Source organism: Primulina tabacum, chromosome 7 (assembly GCF_025594145.1).
Source record: "Primulina tabacum isolate GXHZ01 chromosome 7, ASM2559414v2, whole genome shotgun sequence".
In the NCBI taxonomy this organism is placed as follows: Eukaryota; Viridiplantae; Streptophyta; class Magnoliopsida; order Lamiales; family Gesneriaceae; genus Primulina; species Primulina tabacum.
In genome coordinates, this window is record NC_134556.1 from 33,384,419 (window position 1) to 33,398,309 (window position 13,891).

Below are 13,891 nucleotides of genomic sequence, written 5' to 3' on the forward strand. Positions count from 1 at the left end.
TCACGAATCTTTGTACGTGAGATTGGTCAACCCTACTGATATTCACAATAAAAAGTAATAATCTTAGCATAAAAACTAATATTTTTTTTATGGATGACCCAAATAAGATATCCATCTCACCAAATACGACCCGTGAAACCGTCTCACACAAGTTTTTGTCTTAGTAAAATTATCCACTCGTTTCTTAGTAGGAGAAATTAAGACCATAATCGTTTATATATCCAAAATAATCGATTTTATTTATGCATATTTTTTAGATATATATATATATATATATATATATACACACAAAATAAATAGAAATGTATTTTAGAATAAATATTGAAAATGAGATGATGATATTTGTTTTGTTTTGTTTTGTTTTTTTGTATTTCTATTTTAATGTTATTGTTTTTTGAGTTGGAACTGGGGAGGGTTTGTTACGATCGGATGATCCCAAACTCAAGATCTCGTTTTATCTTTATTATTACAAAGCAACTTTCGCGTCCTTGGAAATTATAAAAGTCACGGAGATGCAATAATTTGATGCACAAGAAAAACCTAAAAAAACTGACTTTAAAGTCCCTCTTTCCAATATGGTGGAAAATATGAACAAAAGAATTCTTGCACTGATAATTCTCTTGCAAATTCTGAGATTTCATGCGGAAGGAGGCGGGCTCTTCTACAATTTCTACGATCGATCTTGCCCACAGGCGGAGAACATTGTCCGAGCCGGGCTCGAATCTGCCTCGCTCACTGATCCTACCACCCCTTCAGCTATTCTAAGGCTCATGTTTCATGACTGCCAAGTTCAGGTCTCTCTACTAATAAAATCATTGTTTTTAGAAATTGTATTATATTATTATTAAAGGTAAGAGATACTAACTTAGCACAAAGTTTAACGTTGTGTCGTGTTTTTAGCTGGATTTTGATTTTATACCATGTTTCATGGCAACATACGTACGTTGATATTGACTAAATACAGCATGAACAAATCTCTTTCCAGACCTAATATATGGTGTAGAACTTTGTATAGTTTGTTTCATGCATTACGATGAAATTTTTTGTTAGCATAGAATGGAGTTAATATAGTCTCCGATGCTGGGACGGAGCTGCCCTAAAGGCTAGGATAGGCTCCGGTCTAGGGTCGATTTTTCCGAAGACATAGTATATTTAGTATATTTGATTTAATTTTTTATATGTCTAATAAAAATATTTAACCTAGCTCATGCTAAAAAAAATAATAGTAAGTATAGGTTTTTGGTTTTTTGAGTGTAGTCCACTAATAAAATTAATAGACTAAATTTAACTTGATTTGAATTAACAAATCAATGTATAGATAAACTTGCTCAAAAACAAAAAAAACAGAGTTTTTGCCAAAAATAAATTGTCTAACAAATGAGTAAATATGATATGAAAATTAGTAAAAATAGTACAAATGAGATTTTTTTTTTTTTTTTTGAGTTTTTCCACAAAAAAATTATCAAAGTGGGTTATTAGGTTTGAAAGACATTGTTGGGTGAGTTTTTTTCCGATTTCCTGACAGATATAATATTAAATATTTATAAAATATCGATATTCAACTTGTAATGTAGATTTTGTTAAATTAGTTTCTTAAATTTGTTCACCCAAACCACTTTCCGAACAATAAAATTATTACAAGATCGTGTTATAATAATTTTTGGTGTTTTAGTGAAAGAATAAAACTAATAATTTTTCTTATAAAAAAAACAAAACGTATTGTGTCATACTGCAGGTAGCCCAGGGTCTAATTTTTTACTGGCTACGTCCCTGTGACTGGATGAGTCTATGCTACCCATGGAAATTTACTATTTATTATCTCGAAATCATTGGATAATGTAGGACTAAAAAAAACTAGTCGGATAGTGTGAGTCTCATATATTTCACGAAGGGTCCACACTCGTTAAAAGGGTGATAGAAAAAGTCACCACGTCCAAATAAATACGAAAGAAATACATCTTTGGCAAAAACTTGTATAAAACGGTCTTACGGATCGTAAGTATTACTTTTTATGCTAAGAGTATTACTTTTTATTGTGAATATCGGTAGAGTTGACCCGTCTCACATATAAAGTTCGTGAGACCGTCTCACAAGAGACCTACTCTACATCTTTTACTGAATCTCTTCAAAACTATATTTGTGACCCTTTTAATCGTTTATATTTACCGTTTGATTTGGTTGTTTTTTTAAACCTAACAATAAGAGAGTGATTCTATTTTCCTAACCATAGAATTTGATTTTTAGTTAACTTCGAATACGTGAATCTCGTGAATATTATACTATATATTATCCTTACAAAGATTGATTGATTTTGATTAATTATTTGTATAAAATACCTTAAAATTACAGGGTTGTGATGCATCGATTCTCCTGGATGCAAACCAACACTCCGAACTGCGTTCATCAAAGAATTATGGGATTCGAAAGACGGAGTTGATAAGTCTAATAAAAAGAGCTCTAGAGGCAGTGTGCCCCTTGCAGGTTTCATGTGCAGACATCATAGTATTAGCTGCTCGGGAAGCCGTTGCCATGTCTGGAGGGCCAAGAATCGATGTCCCGTTGGGGCGTAAAGACTCTTCTATCCCCTCGAGTTCGGCGTTGGCGGACTCTTCGCTCCCTCCACCAGATGTTGGGGTTGATGGCATGCTCCGAATTTTTGCAAAAAAGGGCTTGACGGTTGAAGAATCCGTTGCCATTTTGGGTAAATATAGAAATAAAAAAAATTTGAGCTTTGGTTGAAATTAAAATCCTACGTCCTAAAGAACTTTTTTAAAATAAAAAGTTTTTTTGTTAAAAATATATTATTTGGTATCAAAAGTTGTTTTTAAAAAAACAATTTAAAAAGTATTGTTATAGAAGTTAGAATTCTCGGTGTTAAGGTTTTTATTTCTAACTTCTATTTATATTTAAAAATAATAAAAAAAATCAACATTTATTTTATTATTATTATTAAAAACACTTTAAAAGGATAGACTCATTTAAAAAAAAATTTAACTGCAGCTTCTGTATTCAGACTTGCAACTCTCACAAAATTCAATTTCAAAATATAAATTCTTTAATTTTATGTTTTGTGTTATTTGTTTATATTATCTACTTACTTTTAACCATTATCTAAGTTTTAAACATGGAAGAAAAATAAAGTTAAACAAAATGTTAAATATTATAATAAATTCTTGATTTGGTTGGGATAAGGATTTTCGGTGCGTGTGATCCCAACAAAAAAAAAAAAAAACACCACCACACACATGCAATTTATGTCCATGGATAAAACATTACTTACTATATTTTTTAAAACAATTAAAAACTTGTGTGAGACGGTCTCACGGGTCGTATTTTGTGAGACAGATCTCTTATTTGGGTCATTCATGAAAAATTATTACTTTTTATGCTAAGAGTATTACTTTTTATTGTGAATATCGGTAGAATCGAGTGACTCGTCTTACAGATAAAGATTCGTGACTGTAAGACCGTCTCACAAGAGACCTACTCGATTGAAAGACGAATTCTGTTTTATTCCTTACAAAAAAATCTATTTAAAAATCTTGAAAATTCTCAGTATAAATCTTGATTTTCTTATTTGCGCTTTATGAACCTGAAAATCAAAATTTTATTTCGGTCTTCTACTTTTGTAGGGGGACATACTCTAGGGATCACACATTGTTCGAATATCCATGCTCGACTATACAATTCCCAGGGAGGTATAAAGGATGCAATCGAGCCCAAATTCAAGAATATTTTGAAAATTATCTGTCCTCCTATGTCATGGGCGTCGAACATAAGTTTCAGTGCCAAACGACCTTACACCATTGGCATTCGACAATCAGTACTTTGCTAGTGCAATTCATGGTCGCGGGTTGCTTAGAGTTGATGCTGAAATGCCTCTACATTCACGAACTGGACCGTTCGTGACTAAGTTTGCTAACGATCGAGGGGCGTTTTTTCGAGCTTTTTCTTCTGCTTTTGTGAAGCTAGGGTCTTCGAATGTTCTTACAGGGACTCGAGGCGTGATCAGGAGAAGCTGTAATGCACTTCATTGAAAGATAAGATATTACTCACTAGGCATATATATATTTCATGAAATATGAGCAGCAAATTTATTTTGATATGAAAAACAAATTCACATTCATTAGGTCTGCAAGAAAAACTCAAGTAGGCCAGGTTCGAAAACTTTGAAACCCTATTTGGATAGGGGTGAACAAGTTCGACTTGATTAACATGAAAACAAACGATGTTCGATACAGTTTCGGTTTTCTTTGTTTCGAAACATTTGATGTTGGGCTATTTTTCAAAATTCTTTTACCTGCTGCGCTGCTCAAGGCCGATCATAGGTTGTTTGCTTGTAAGAAGGAGATAATGAATATACTATTGATTGGCCATTTCCTGATTTGTTGTGTCCAAAGATAATTAACCCCCGTTAAAGCCTTTATGTTAAAATTATTTCTCTAGATTTTCTGTGCTTCAAAAATCCCAAATGAAACTACACCAGAGAATTACAATCATGTTCTTAATTAAATATAAAATAACGAATACGGAAGCGTACCTGAATCTTTAGCCATGGTTTATAGCGGTTTGATCTTCCAAAATGTAGAATTTCCTTATGGTTCCTAATTCTCTCTCTCTTGATGGGGATACGAAGGGATACATTGTTCTCTACATTTGGGCCCATAACCTAACTGCCTTTTTAAGAAGTTATAAAACTTTTGCCTATTTCTCCTTTGGCCCCTTCATCAAATTAGAAATTCCGCATATGGTATCCACAATAAATATTCATGATATTTATGCCCTAAGTCAAGTTCATTATTTCAAAATAGACCACATAATGTTTGACTTATTATAATTGATGACCATATAAATTCATTTAATTATATAAGTGTCCCAAAAATTCTAACAATCTCCCACTGGACACATATACAATATAATGAATGTGATATCTTTATTGTGCACATGTCGTGTCATCAAATCTGAGGACACTCCAAACAATCTCGTCCATTAATCATATTGACATAGGATCAAAGCGGTCTTCGTTGTATCAATCACAACTAAACCCATCAATGGTCACGTGCATCAACATCACTAAATGACATAGATCAAACATGAATTAGTGGCATAAAATTACATGCAAGGTGATCTGTTCATGTCAATTTTCAACTGGTCCTACTTAACTTTAGTGAGATCAAACTTTTATACATAATTGTACAAAGTGTAATGAACTGAATAATACTTCATTTATGATCAGAATAAAAAATACATAAATAATTGTCTATAAAACAACCAAACTACAAATTCCCACTCAAACTAGAGATCATCCATCTCTACGACACCCATACGAGCAGTATGCTCATGAAAGACATTAGACGGCAAACCCTTTGTCAGGGGGTCCGCTACCATGGAGTTTGTACCTAAGTTTTCTATAGAAATCTGTCCACTTTGTGCCCTTTCTTTCACAACAAGGAACTTGATGTCAATATGCTTCGACTTTGTCGAGCTCCTATTGTTGTTGGAATATAACACAGCTGATCTATTGTCACAAAATAATCCAAGGGGTCTTTCAATCCCTTCCAGAATACGCAGCCCAGTGACAAAGTTCTTCAGCCATATCTGTAGAACCCGTAAATCAGTCTACGTATAAGCCATGCATAATTCTAAATTTTTAAATTTAATTGACTTCATTGCATGATTATTTTAAATGCATTTTTTTGAAGTTAATTATTTTATTATTTCAGTTCAGTAGTTTGATTTTTAGCATTTCAGTTATTTCAGTGAGGCCGGACTGGAGTTGGAGTTTTGAGATAGAATTTAAGATTCGAGAAATATTTCCAGAAGTTAATTTAGCTAGCAAGTAAGTTCATTTAAGTTAAAAAGGAGGTTTGAGGAATTATATTAAGTTGTTTGAGGTGATTAAGAAATAAGCTCATTTAAGTTGCATAATTAATGGTTTTATTCACTAAATTATTTAAGGGATTAGTGAGGCTTTTAAGAGTTATTAATTTAGTAAATAAACAATATTTCTCCTTTATTTTATTATGCATTTTCGGCCACCCTTAGTTGCTAGAAGATTCATTTGCCAACTCATCACCTTTGACCCCTTCTTGGTATTTAATTAGGAAGATAATTCTTTGATCTTTCTAGCACCATTTAATGATCTAATTAGCATTATCCTATCCTAGTCTAGCATGTAAAAATCGACCATCACCATTCTAGAAACACCCAACATAGACTTGATATCAAACAACCATTCAAAATTCAAAAAAAAGAGGGAGACTTGGTCATACATTGAACCCCTTTATTATTGGATCTCCCCCTCGCTCTCCTAACCATCATTCCCCCTCCCTCATTCACGAAATTCAGAGAATTTTTCTGTAGAAAAACCATGGGAATTCAGTAGGAAGCAAGGGAGGAAAATCGAGAGTAAAGAAAACAAGAGAAGCGCTCCACCTCCTCCGTGCCGCGTCGTCGTCGTTTCGTTCGTTTTCTTTCGAAACGAAACCAGGCATGTCTAGATTTCTTTCAAACCTCAATCAAGTCATATTATCAATTATTTTTCAGTATATGATCATGTTTTATCAAGAAAAAACCGAGATACATGTCAAAACATTTTGAAACAACACATGCAGAATTTTCGATTTTTCCTTGGCAAGCTTCACGTTTTTCTTGGTTTGTGAGTTTCAGGTGATTGGTTCGACTCCAGGCTCCCAAGGCGACTTATATACATGTAATAGGATGCATTAGGACCACATTTGTCCATCGGTTTCAGCCCATGCTCGCTGGAAAGCAAGAAATGACAGCAACACCATTTGTGTCCCTTTTTGAGTTCGAAAATTCAGTTTGGTTGTCAAGGAGGAAGGATCTGATCTTGGCTGCCCCAAAGGCCTATAGCCATGGTTGGATCACTTCCCTAGCATGTCTAAGACGTGACTAAGTTGCCCTTTTGGTGGCTTGGTCCATGGTGCATCGGTTTTAATCAAATCAACAAGAACAGCCCCTTTCCCCATTCGGCTTCTTCATTGGTTCAGCATATGGTTTCTGTTTTTGGTTGCTTGGTATGGATCTTGGTTGGCCTATGGCCCATAGCCACGGTTCATACCATGCTCCTAGATGTCTAGATCGTGCCATGGTCAATCAAATGGCCACTGGAATGACGCAAGACATTGATCTAAGCAAAACACTACACACGCATGCACGTTGGTTCTCGGTTGGAGTTTCGGTTGAGTTTTGGTGTGACGCGGATTGTGGCTGGCCTAGGGCCCTTAGCTATGGTTCAAATCACTCCTTGGGATGTTGGTAAGAGTCTCTGGTCGGTGGTTCATGCCCCAATGGCCGGTAGTCTCGAAAACAACACAAGTTACACGATTGTACAGTTGCTGGAAAATTACAGCAAGTTGTTGTGTCGGTTTGGTGGCTCGTTCGAGTTCTTGGTTGGCTTTTAGCCCATGGCCTTGGACTGGACAGTGCCTCATTGAGTTAGGAAGGTCATGTTTTTGACCGTTCGTCATTCGGTTCATTTTTGAGGTCGTACGAGAATTTACGGTGCGATGTGCCAAATTGACTCTCGAAAGAGCATTTCGTGTTTTGGCCTCCATTCCACCTAGATTTCGACCCTATCATTTTAGGAGCATTATTTTATGATTTTTCAGCGTATTTTAATCATGACTATACGTCGGTTCGGTGTCGGTTCAGGTTGGCTCGGAGTCATGATTAAATGCGAAGTCATTAGGCGTCATAGTCGCATCTTTTGAACGTAAATTGCGTAGTTGGTCAAGTTTAAGCTATTGCATATTTTTCATAGCCCAGTTAGGTTGCAGCGAGCCTGGGGACGATCCAATCCAATCCAGTTGGTAAAATTACAGGATTTTTCATTACGTCAGTTAATTATATTACGTGCATGAAAACAGAAAATGATTATTTTTGAGATTTATGTGATATGGCTTGTGGTTCATTCACTATGTGGGAGTGTTATTTTATACGGTCGCCAGTGACCGATCAGTTCAGTATGGTACCACCCGGTCTCCAGTGACCGGCCAGCTCAGTTCAGTTTCAGCCTCCCCGGTAGCCAGTTACCGATCAGTTCAGCTTAGTGCAGTGGCCACAGGCGTAAAACATAATCTCAACAGAAAATTTTATCAGTTATTTCAGTACAGGCTCCAAGGAGCAAACATCTTTTTTACTGTGATTATCAGTTCAGTTATGCACGTATTATAATTGCTCAGTACAGATTATTTTCAGCATGCCTCAGGACAGGATATGTTAACTCATGCATATTTTAATTCAGATTTTTTTTACTCGTTACCTGCGATATATGCATGCTGAGTCTTTAGGCTCACTAGACTTGATTGTTGTAGGTACTGATGAGGCCAGGGCTGAGGGCGGGGACCAGTGAGCCAGCTTGGGTCGGCAGTAGTGGCACCTGAGGACCTCAGAGCAGCAGTTGTTATTTTATTCCGCAAACATTTTATCAGTCGTTGGATATTTTTAAATTGTGATTTTTGGCAAACTTTATTTTCTTCCGCTGCAATATTTTGAAATATTGAACTTGTTTCACCAGTGATTTTATGAATGAGGCCATTTAAGTCCTTTTAAAAAGAAAATTTTTAATTTTTCCGTAAATTTTCAAGCAAGAAGTTACAGGGCTTCTGCAATATCGCATGATTTGATGCTTCGTAACAAGCAACAAATTCTGAAGCCATAGTGGAGGAAGCTGTAAGTGCCTGTTTGGCACTTCTCCAAGAAATGGCTCCACCAGCTAACATAAAAATGTAACCTGAAGTGGATCTCATACTGTCTTGGTATCCCGCAAAATCGGAGCCAGAATACCCAATGATCTCAAGATGATCTGACCTCCTATATGTGAGCATGTAATTCCTAGTTGTTTTCAGGTATCTCATAACCCTTTTGGCTGCTTTCCAGTTATCCATTCCTCGGTTGCTTAGATATCTGCCCAACACACCTACGATGTACGCAATATCCGGACGCATACAAACTTGAGCATACATAAGACTTCCTACTGCCAAAGCATAGGGAATCTTTTGCATTTCTTGAATTTCAAGACTTCCCTTAGGGCATTGTTTGAGATTAAACTTATCTCCCTTAGCGACCGGGGTGTTTCCTGGTTTACAATCTTGCATGCCAAATTTTTTAGTACTTTATCGATATAGCTCATTTGTGACAATCCAAGAACACCTCGAGAACGATCTCGATGTATCTGAATTCCTAATACAAATGAGGCCTCATCAAGATCTTTAATCTCGAAATTTCTTGACAAAAAACTCTTGGTTTGGTGCAATAAGCCAGCCTATATCGTTTGTGGCAAGCAAAATATCGTCCACATATAGAATCAAAAATATGTGCTTAGTCCCACTGAACTTATGATATACACAATCATCGATTAAATTCCCTTCAAAACCAAATGAGAGAACTATTTCGTGAAACTTATGGTACCACTGACGAGACGCTTGTTTAAGCCTATAGATGGATTTCTTTAATTTGCAAACCATATTCTTTGGGTCTCCCGACACAAAGTGTTCTGGCTGTACCATATAAATCGTTTCATCAATGTCGTCATTGAGAAACTGCCGTCTTTACATCCATCTGATGTAGCTCCATATCGAAATGTGAAACAAGTGCCATCATTGTCCTAAAAGAGTCCTTAGTTGAAAACGAAGAAAAAGTCTCTTTATAGTCAACCCCGTATTTTTAGTAAAGCTTTTTGCCACAAGACGAGCTTTATACTTCTCCACATTATCGTTTGAATCCCTTTTGGTCTTAAAAATCCATTTAGGTTTTGTACCTTCCGGTAGTGGGACAAGTTTCCAAACTTTATTGTCTTGCATTGACTTATACTCCTCATTCATTGCTTCGACCCAATTTACCGAATTGGAACTTTCTATGGCATGACGAAAGTTGATAGGATCATCTTCCATCATGCCAACATTATTCTCATGTTCATGAAGAAATACTACAGTAGTCATCTAAAATAGCATTTCTCCTTTCTCTCATGGACCGCCGCAATGGCACTTGGACCTCAATCACTTCTTCAAGAGGTTGTTGAGAGTTTGTACCTCTGGGAGATCAACGATGTCTTGATTTTCTGGAATTCCGATATTTTTAATGACCAGAGTGGAATCCTGATCATTGTCTAAAGCAATCGGAAGTTGATTCTTCCTCAAAGACAAAGTCCTTTATTTTATTCTTCTCCCCAAACTCAATATCCTCGAAGAATATAGCTGTACCCGTCTCAAAAATTGACCTTGATTTGGGATCATAAAACTTATAGCCCCTTGATCGCTGAGAATAGCCAATAAATTAGCTGCTCACAGTCTTGGGATTCAACTTATTCTCATGTGGCCTGTAAGGCCTCGCCTCAGTTGGACATCCCCAAACGTGAAAATGCTTCAGACTGGGCTTTCGCCCCAACCAAAGCTCAAAAGGTGTTTTAGCAGCTGCTTTTGTCGGCACTCTATTCAGAATGTATGATGTCGTCTTTAGTGCCTCACCCCAGAGTGATTCCGGCAAGGATGGATGGCTAACCATACTCCTTACCATGTCTTGTAGAGTACGATTTCGTCTTTCTGCTACATCATTCATGCTTGGAGAGCCCGGCATGGTGTATTGTGGGACGATACCACACTCCTCTAGGTATTTGGCAAAAGGCCCTGGACATTGCTCACCCGAACCATCGTACCAACCATAGTATTCACCACCAAGATCGGAGTTTATTTTCTTTATCCTTTTGTCGAGTTGGTTTTCAACTTTAACCTTGAATGACTTGAACACGTCCAATGTTTGAGCCTTTTCAAGAATAATAAATATGTATGCATATCTCGAAAAATCGTCTATGAATGATACAAAGTAGAGTTTAACATTCCAAGAAGGTGTTGGAAATGGTCCACAAACATCCGTATGTATCAATTCTAAGACTTCTGTAGCCCGATATGCACCTAATTTCTTGCCTTTGATTTGTTTTCATTTAATGCATTCAATACAGACACTAAAGTCCGTAAAATCAATGGAATTTAAAATTCCATCCGACACAAGTTGTTCAACTCTATTTCTAGATATGTGACCTAAGCGATTGTGCGATAATGCACCTGAATTATCATTATTTAGCTTTCGTTTTGTACCTTTCGATTCAACATTTAGGGTTTCATGATATGAAGCATTTGTATCAAGCAAATAGAGATTGTCATATTGCATAAATGAACCAGTTCCAACAACATTAGAATAAATAGATAACATAAACTGATTGTTTCCAAAGGAACAATTGTAACCAGATTTGTCCAAATAACAAACAGAAACCAAATTTCGTCTAAACGACGGTACAACAAAAGTATCCATTAAATCAAAATAGAAACCAGTACAAAGAAACAATCTAAAATGACCAATTTCTTCCACTTCTACCGACTTTCCATCGCCCACATAGATACTTCTTTCAGCATCACTTGGCTTTCGGTAGCTCAGGCAACCCTGCATTGAAATATTGATGTTAGTAGTAGCACCGGAATCTAACCACCAAGTATTTCTAGGTACTGAAGCTAAGTTAACTTCAGAACAAACCAAATTAAGAAATGTATGGCACACTCCTTCTTCATGTGTCCGGGCTTATTGCAGAAGAAACAAAGGTCACCACCTTTATGTTGTTTCTTCTCACTCGGACCCGCAGCATTTACATTCTTTCTTTTCTTGCCCTTGTCCTTAGAGGTGCTTGCCAAATGAGTACTTTCTATCTTCTCTTGATTCAATCTCTCTTCTTCTTGGACACAGTGAGAAATCAGTTCATTCAAACTCCACGTTTCCTTCTGACAGTTAAAACTGACCGACCTTAAAGTGGTTGAATTGAACTGGAAGAGAAATCAAGATGAGATGCACAAGTAAATCCTTGTGCAAATCAAACTTTAGTGCCTTCAATTTCGAAGCAAGATTAGACATCTCAATGATGTACTCCCTTATGTTTCCCTTGCCCTTATACTTCATTGAAATCAAGCTCTTTAGAATAGTGCTTGTTTCAGCCTTATCGCTTTTGGCAAAGCGCTTCTTGATTTCTGCAAGGTACTCCTTGGCATTGGTGATGCCCTCAAACACTGCACCCCTAAACACCTCCGGAATGGCACGCTTGATGATCATCAGACTCATGCGGTTGGAGTGATCCCACTTCTCAAATCTAACTCCCTCTTCAGAGGAGCTAATTGCCGTATGAGTAGTGGGTTTCTCCGTCCGAATCGCAAGGTCCATGTCCATGCACCCGAGAGCTATCTGAATGTTCTCCTTCCAGTCCTTAAAGTTAGTACCATTAAGGACCGGTACTAAACTTAAGTTGGAAGAAATATTAGCAATATTCACTGAAAGAGAACATTAAAAATAAATAAATAACATGCTCACAACCATAATTATCAATAAAATTCAAAATTAATTGGCAAATCTCATCTCAAGATACCTAGCGCACCATTAATTTCAAGTCTTTGGATAGTAAAATTAACTGCAAGTGATACTCTTGTTGTAATAATCAAACACTTAAAAGGTGCGCTTCGTAAGCACGGACGCTGGTCCACGTAATCGACGGTATATTTTAGTTAAAAAAACTGTCGCGCATTTTAGCAACGGTTTAAAAATCGTCGCTATATTTGAATCAGCGACGGTTAGAAATTGTCGCTAATTTTAGCGACGGTTAAAAAACCGTCGCTAAATGCCAAAATACTGTTTCCCCCTAATAATCTTGAACTTTCAACGGCCTGCAACTTTGTAGCGTGCAATGTACGCTGCGAAAAGAGAATTTGCACGCTACGAAAAGTCATTTTTGTTGTAGTGAAGATAGAGGAAAAAAATTTGCTTAATGTTGGTCTGCAGCATCTTGTACATGACATTCGACCACAGAATGATGTTAAGGAAAATGAACAACATTCAATTGAGATCGAATAATTCTTACGATCTCTCCACAGTCCCAGGAAGCACCAATTTTGGTTCTATGATCATTTCAAGATTGGCATCATCACATGCGCAGCCTCTTTTGCTCGATAAGCCATGAAAAACTTATTTTTTGATGAACTTATTGTCTGTTTTTTTCTCTAACTTCACTACAACAAAAATGACTTTTCACAGCGCGCAAATTCTCTTTCCACAACGTACATTGCACGCTCCAAAGTTGCAAGCTAGCGGATTAAATATTAGCTACGGTTTCAAAAACAGTCGCTAAGTTAATTTTAGCGACGGTTTGGGTATATATTCTGTCGCTAAAATATACCGGCTATTACATGGACCAGCATCCGTGCTTACGAAGCGCGGACGCTGCTCCACGTGAGCAGCGTCCGCGCTCCGTAAGCGCAGATTGCCGTAGTTTTGAAAAAGGTTTTTTTTTTACATTATTTTTGAATTTTTTTTAAATTACATTATTTTTTAAAAAAACCACTAAAATCGAAAAATTATTTAATTAGCGGGCCCAACGGGTCCAGTTTGGATTGGACATGTCAGGTTTCAGAGCGAGTATCGAGTTTGGCCAAACCCGCCCCGTTTCCATTCTTAATCAAATGGGTCTTCTTTATATATATAAGTAGAGTTGCCTGGTAAATTTAATAAAATCTCACCGAGACGATTTTGGTTGGGAATTCTAATAAATGCAGTAGATTATGATATAGTTGGAAGGAGTCAAGGTCATTCTCACAAAATAATTATCTAATTACTAACATTTAATTTAATTTAATTTAATTTAGGCTAAATCAAAGAAGAGATGATTATATATAAATAAAACAACTAAAGTGAACTAAATTATTCTAAGATAAGTAATTCAATTAAATTAATAGATGACAAGATCGAGCTTAAGGAAAATTTAAATTTCAAGAAAACGACTGAAAACACAACAGTACCAAACTATCAATTATTGTCACGTATTATATTTAATCAAATA

The 13,891-nt window shown here is 36.4% G+C and overlaps 2 protein-coding genes across 2 annotated transcripts; one reads left to right on the plus strand and one right to left on the minus strand.

The window, feature by feature from the left end:
• The first annotated feature begins 505 nt into the window (after positions 1-505).
• LOC142550882 (peroxidase 29-like) lies at positions 506-4,331 on the plus strand. Its single transcript, XM_075659925.1, is given in 4 exon segments — positions 506-794; positions 2,350-2,701; positions 3,633-3,784; positions 3,786-4,331. Coding segments are annotated over 4 exon segments (975 nt in total). The 5' UTR covers positions 506-575; the 3' UTR covers positions 4,038-4,331.
• Positions 4,332-5,295: 964 nt separating this feature from the next.
• LOC142550697 (secreted RxLR effector protein 161-like) lies at positions 5,296-9,122 on the minus strand. The gene is made up of 2 exons (XM_075659775.1): positions 8,624-9,122; positions 5,296-5,555 (listed from the first exon to the last, which is right to left on the minus strand). Exons 1-2 carry the CDS (start codon positions 9,120-9,122, stop codon positions 5,296-5,298), a joined length of 759 nt encoding a protein of 252 aa, XP_075515890.1.
• Between the last annotated feature and the right edge of the window lie 4,769 nt (positions 9,123-13,891).

Excerpts from the sequence above, each read along its gene's own strand:
- LOC142550697 (XM_075659775.1), bottom strand. The coding sequence starts at position 9,122 with ATGCAAGATTGTAAACCAGGAAACACCCCGGTCGCTAAGGGAGATAAG. Across the intron at positions 5,556-8,623 it reads TGCGATATTGCAGAAGCCCT|GGATTGAAAGACCCCTTGGA; the intron begins GTAACTTCTTGC and ends GTATTCTGGAAG.